Source organism: Urocampus carinirostris, chromosome 6, assembly GCF_059441175.1.
Source record: "Urocampus carinirostris isolate Australia breed hairy pipefish chromosome 6, RoL_Ucar_1.0, whole genome shotgun sequence".
NCBI lineage: Eukaryota > Metazoa > Chordata > Actinopteri > Syngnathiformes > Syngnathidae > Urocampus > Urocampus carinirostris.
Window position 1 is genome coordinate 11,732,642 of NC_142354.1, and position 6,816 is coordinate 11,739,457.

At 41.7% G+C, this 6,816-nt stretch overlaps 1 protein-coding gene across 1 annotated transcript; it reads left to right on the forward strand.

The window, feature by feature from the left end:
* LOC148363823 (keratin, type II cytoskeletal 8-like) lies at positions 1-3,422 on the forward strand. Its single transcript, XM_088337884.1, has 9 exons — positions 1-495; positions 1,118-1,326; positions 1,413-1,473; positions 1,558-1,653; positions 1,736-1,900; positions 1,983-2,108; positions 2,189-2,409; positions 2,495-2,547; positions 2,627-3,422. Exons 1-9 carry the CDS (start codon positions 94-96, stop codon positions 2,806-2,808), a joined length of 1,515 nt encoding a protein of 504 aa, XP_088194010.1. The 5' UTR covers positions 1-93; the 3' UTR covers positions 2,809-3,422.
* Positions 3,423-6,816: the final 3,394 nt, after the last annotated feature.

Consider the following 6,816-nt stretch of genomic DNA (forward strand, 5'->3'; position numbering starts at 1 on the left):
TTTCGGTCAGACACTCAGAGGGACTCGACTCTCCTTTTAAGCCTGCACACCTCCAGTTCTCTGTCCAGCCGTGACAACCCCAACAACTACAAAATGTTCGCCAGGAAGTCTTACTCAGTCTCAGGCTCAGGTGGCAGCACCAGGAGGTCCCTTGCGGGGCCAGTAACTAGCAGCTACACGATCAAGAGAAGCAGCTATGGTCTTGGCTCATCTGCCGGTGGGTTCGGCGGTGCAGGCTCAGGTTTCGGCGGTTCCTTCAGCTCCAGTTCAATGATGAGCGGTGGCATGGGTGGCGGTGTTTATGGCAGCGGAGCTTATGGCAGCGGAGGTTATGGCAGCGGGATGATGGCCGCCCCAATCACCGCAGTCACAGTCAACCAGAGTCTTCTGGCCCCTTTGAGTCTGGAAATTGACCCCAGCATCCAGGCTGTTCGCACCCAGGAAAAGGAACAGATCAAGACCCTGAACAACCGATTCGCTTCATTCATCGACAAGGTTGGTTTCATAGTCTATTTTGACTTGGTTGTATAGACTACGGGTTGACTGAGTTTGTTTGTAGGGATCAGCAGAATACAGCCAAACAAATGCTTACTTGTATTTCATTGACTAATCCGTAGAACTGGGACGCTTATCTGTGCTGCACCGTCTCCATCAATAAGTAACAGATTGGCCTGTGGGGGTGATATGAAAAAATGTACTTTATTATAATTTGGAATAATCTCAGAAGGCGTACTTCTGCTAATATTTGACTTTTTTTCAATGAAGATATAACATATTATGTTGCTTGCATTACCTGCTGCTCGATAGCTGAAGAAACTTTGGTGTTGACATGCAAACAAAGCAACAGAACAATTGTCCACAACATTAAGGCTTTTTTCAAAACGCAAAGAAGTAGTGGTTTAGTGCTGCAATAGTAAGGGGCGTGGCTCTTTGCAAAGATCATACCGTAAATCTCAGACTCCGCCTTTATTTAATCAACAGTCTCATTGATGAGATTGGGAGTTGGAAAACAGTGCTGTGTAAAATTTTTGCAAAAACATAAAAATGTAATCCAATAATAAAAGATAAAAAAAATGTTATAAATTTTGACATTTGTCTGATTTTTTTGTCTTTCCAGGTACGTTTCCTGGAGCAGCAGAACAAGATGCTGGAGACCAAATGGAGCCTCCTGCAAGACCAGACCACCACCCGCTCCAACATCGAGGCTTTGTTTGAGGCCTACATCTCCAACCTTCGCAGGCAACTCGATGGGCTGGGCAACGAGAAAGTTAAGCTGGAGGGAGAATTGAAGAACATGCAGCTCCAGGTGGAAGACTTCAAGAGGAAGTGAGTCTTGAGTGGATTTGTCGTTTGTGGTCATTTGTTTGCGCTAATGAAGCTGATTGAAAGACAAAATGTCCTTCGTCCAATAGGTACGAAGATGAAATCAACAAACGCACAGCTGCAGAGAATGAGTTTGTAGTCTTGAAGAAGGTAGGAATTAATTCCTAACGTACTGATTGGTGGGTGACTGTTCCTCCAAAGTACTCGATTCAATGCCAACAAAAATCTTCCTAGGATGTTGATGCTGCCTACATGAACAAGGTAGAGCTGGAGGCCAAATGCGACGCTCTTCAGGATGAAATCAACTTCCTCAGGGCAGTCTATGAGGCTGTAAGTTCAAATTTGCACTTACTTTAAGTTATTGTTGAAGCTGGCCCAAGTTGTGACTTCTTGCAACGATCTGGTTCTGCAGGAGCTTCGGGAGCTGCAGTCCCAGATCAAGGACACCTCCGTCATCGTGGAGATGGACAACAGCCGCAACCTGGACATGGATTCCATCGTGGCTGAAGTGCGCGCTCAGTATGAGGACATCGCCAACCGCAGCAAGGCCGATGCAGAGGCCTGGTACAAACAAAAGGTGAAGGCATCACTAGCGATCATTTATGATCATTTTACCTGCTTGGTAAGCAAAATATAATGACTTGTATTTTCCACAACAGTATGATGAGCTGCAGAGCTCTGCTGGTATGTACGGCGAGGACCTACGCACGACCAAGGCTGAGATTGCAGAACTGAACCGCATGATCGCCCGTCTCCAGAATGAGATTGAAGCCGTCAAGGCACAGGTACAGAACTATCCTAGAACATTTTACAGTGACTCCTGCAAAAAGGCCACAGAGAAGAGCTTGTGATAACCTTCCCACAGAGGGCCTCTTTGGAGGCTCAGATTGCAGAGGCCGAAGAGCGCGGTGAGTTGGCAGTGAAGGACGCCAAGCTCCGCATCAAGGATCTGGAGGAAGCCCTCCAGAGAGCCAAGCAAGACATGGCCCGCCAGGTGCGCGAGTACCAGGAGCTGATGAACGTCAAGATGGCCCTGGACATTGAAATCGCCACCTACAGGAAACTTTTGGAAGGAGAGGAGACCAGGTAGGGTTGATATTAAGACACCAACTATCTGATAGGTAGTCTCAATCATGAATTAAATTGTTAATCCAAAATGTACAATCCCTAGGCTGCTTTCTGGACCTGCTTCCGCAACCATCCACGTGCAACAGTCAACAGGCGGTAAGCAATTAGTACTCTGCAGCCTTCACCTGTGCTTTCTCATTAGAACCACTAAATCTCACTGCCGTTCCCTATGCAGGATACTCCAGCTCAGCCGGTGGCTCTGGATTTGGCTATGGTGGCAGCAGCGTATCTGGCGGTAGCTACGGCGGTAGCTACGGCGGTAGCTATGGCGGCAGCATGTCCGGCGGTTATGGCGGTTCCACCACAGTCACCAAGTCCACGGTGTCCTCAAGCAGCTCCAGCAGAAGATTGCTTTAAAAAGGAGAGCAGTCCCTACTCCCTTTCAGAATATCTGGAATTGACCTAAAATCTGTTTACAATTTCACGGTGCTAAGCACATACAACAATCGAGCAAAAATGAAATTTCCAAATTTTTTATTTGCCAAGTATGTCATCTTAAAAAGAGTTACCCGTGGTGGTCCAAAAACCATTGGGTCCATTTATCTGTCACTCAAATGTGACCTTCATCATCATGCAAGTGTTTCTGTAAGAGAGTGGTGCTGTAGACCTAAGGCAAAAAGTCATGCAAAAGAGGCCGTTAAAACTTTGCAGGGGGATGTTTGGATATCTGTTAATAATCCTGACAGTGATGCTCACATATGGATGAAAAGTAAGACATTTCTCATATGAGCGCCACTAAGGAGAGACCGAGACAAGTAATAGATACTTAATAGGATTAAGATCAGCTACCAAGGTCATTGCCTTGATTTTTGGGAGCTGCTATGCCAAATAATTCTCTTCTTTGTTAGACATTTCTTTGCCTCAATGCTTCAGTGATCTGGAAAGTGGATATATGTTTGAATAGGCACTTTTAAGACTATGATGGATGATTGTTGCAACAAATAACATCAACAATAAATTTGAGTCCCCTACTAGTCTGTCTTGTTTTTGAATTGAAATTGCTTTCAAGATGAGTTGGAAATGCACCACAAGAGGACAGCCCTGTTCCAGTTTTTTAATATCGACACCTGCTTGAGACAGATTTTAGTCTTATCCTGAATATACAATTCATACATGGTTGCTTTGATGGTTAGGGTTAGTGTCTGTGGAAGGATTATTTTTTTCAGCTGAGCAGAATATTTTATCCCGCAGGTTAATTCATTAATAAAAATCTCATGTTTCTTTATGAATGAATTAATAACTAGCTTGGAATCATAAGAGTCGTCCAACCCATAAAGGTACGTACGTGTACAAAATGTTTAAAGGAGAGCTGAGCTATTTCATCATCAGGTTCTTCATTTTTACTTGATTGTGAATATCGGCAGGTATTATTCGTTGGTTTATGTGAATTAAAAATAGGTCAAAATAATTCCTGTAGCGACTCATGCCCAATACTAAAATATTATGTCTGCCTTCTGCCATAATACTGACACATCACAAATAAGAACATAGTTTTGAGGAGAATGAATATACACACAAGTACAATTTAAGTTCAAACACGCACAAAGGTGCTGTAATAGAGCATAAAGAATGTTAAATGCTTTTGCCCAAGCATTGAATAGAAGCTTGAGGAGCGACTATTGTTAACCGTAAAGCATTTCTACAGCATGCTTTTGTTGAGAACTTTCACATAGGGCCCCTCCTTACTCTTGTCTTCTTGCTGTCCACCCAAACCAGCAAACGATGATTATAATGGTCCATATTGTAGGGAGTTAACATTTTTTGATTGACCTTAAGTTTGTATGAATAAATTATTGATAAGAGAAAACATGCAGCATATTAAAGGAGAATGTCCTCAAAAGGTTTTGATATTGAATTTGGATGCATTTAAGGGCCCATTTAAGTGGAAATTGCAAAGTGGATAAAACGTTTCTAGAACACTGCAAGAATCAGTTGCAACATTTAATATTTGAATTGCAGACTCATGACTGCATAAACAATGAGATCAAAACTCAAAACACAGTATATACGAATAAACTGGCAGCAGTTAAGAAGCTACTGCAGGAGTAAAGACATTTCTCAATCGTTTTCAATGCAGCACTGGTGCAGCAGCATTCAAGAACACGCAGGAGAACTTGTTTCTCAGCATTGATTTGTGGCAAAAGAATTCAAGAATTGAACAGTGTTACGTAAGCTACAGAACCCTGTTGGGCTAGAGCAAGGGTTGGCAACCTAAGATGTTGAAAAAGACATTGGAAAAAAAAATTGTGCTTGGCGCTGCAAAAAATGAAAAGCTTTACATAAGCATTTAAGGAAGGAAAATACATGCTTGTATATTCTATATACATATATATTCTATATATATATATATATATATATATGTATATATATATAAAACTTATTATACATATATACACTGTATGTGTCTATATTCCTTGGAAAACTTTTAGAATATTTTTCTTATCTATGTCCTTCTACACAAACCATATAACAAATATATTGAAAAAGCTTGAGGGAGCTACTAGGGAGCGCCAAAGAGCCGCATGAGGCTCCAGAGCCACTGGTTGCCACCCCCCAGGCTAGGAATGGTGGACACAAATACTCTTTGGACTTTGCAGTCATTGAATAGGAGAAAAAAAAACTATGCCTACAATTAGGACCTACACATACTTGTTTTGTTGACTTTGTTAATGCATGTCTTATCACAAGGAACGTTGCAGGTTGGAGGGTGTGGCAAAGCTTTCCATCTTGTACAGTGAAATTTGAATGCATTCCTCATGGGGAGACACGCCTTGTGTTGAAGATTCTGTTAATTAGTGTTTGCGGTGATGAGTTAGTGAGTAAGGGGAGGGATATCTGAAGTGTCAGGTAAATAGACTGAATGATGATGATTAAGGCTGCATGCAATTGACATTATAATCTCAGTAAAAAGGAGAGTGAAATGTGATACCGTCATACATAAAATGCCTATGGAAAGTATAAGGCAAGTGCAAATTTATGATTCATAAATGTGTACTTATACGTGTGTAATTAAAAATATGACTCTTTAGGGTCTTTTTCCAAAGTGGCCTGGCCAGTCTGCCTGCCTTTTCTGCAGTCATTAGGCCTCTCTCCTTAGGTGTGGTGCCTTTTACTCACACGAGAAATACCTTCATCAATAATTATGAGTGACAATGGTGAACAAGTCATAGCCCAGTAAGTACTGCTGACTTTGCTGAATTTTACGACCCGACAGAAGACAAATAGTTTAATAACGGTTTGTGAGGCACTTGATAATGGATGACACAAATTGCAATAAATGACAAACCTTTCGCAAGTATGGCTCACTAATAAGACGCTGCAGACCTGTAGGTTGATTTCGATTTGATTTGTATGTACACTGATGTGATTGCAGAAGATATTAAAAAAAAAAATCGACCATCAAAAGTTTCACCTACAAAGTTTGAGGACGATACTGGGGAATGCTGGAAACATTCAGTGGCAGAGGGAATGCGTGTAACGCATATAACGCACCGAAGAGAATTTCACACGAGAATGACAGGCTGACAGCATAATCAAAAACATGCAGGGTTTTGGAAAAATGATCTTCTATGCTAGAACACACTGCAACACATGATGGCTAAAGCTACACCTTAGCTTCCAAATGTTTAAGTGGCATGAAATTTTACTGCCCCCTGTTACTTGTTGAAACAAAAAATACTTCTTGCTTATTGAAACTACTACATCAAAATCAAGTCTGCGTAGTAAAGCTTGTCGAATGTTGGTACTGGAATTATTTTTCTTTCACGTAGCTAAACTGGGGTAGAATTTACAAAGCAGCACTTTACATTACATAACCTTTTCAGTTTTAATGATACTTATCTTACCTCTATGGTACATAAACAGAAACAACCCTGAAGATCGTAAAACCTAAACTCTCTGATCACTAAAGTAACTCATCTGCCAGAGTGTTCCTTTAAAGTGGTCAAGCTTGTCTACCTGGCTTTCTTTTGGCATGACCTAAATGCTTTGCCCCCTGGCTTAGGCGTGTCAAAGTGCAAAAAGACTAGAAACTTGCACTTGTTTTGCAAAAACTGAAAATAGTCTGCTTAATAGTAGACCTTCATCACACTCTTTGTTGCTGATCTTTTATAAACGGACCAGATGATGAATTGGAAGAACTGCATCAGGGATGATGTTTCAATAATTGAATGTTGCGAACATATTTCTTAAAAGGGAGGGGTGTCTGTGTTTATTGAAGAAGCGCATTTTGCGTGTTTTCAGGACTGGAAAGTCCTGTTTAAACGCTCAAGGCATGTAGGGTAGGAGGCTGTCAGGATGGCCAGTAAAAGTAAGAGGACAGGTTGTCATGGGGAGGGTCCTCACTCCGCCCACCTGTCAGCTCAG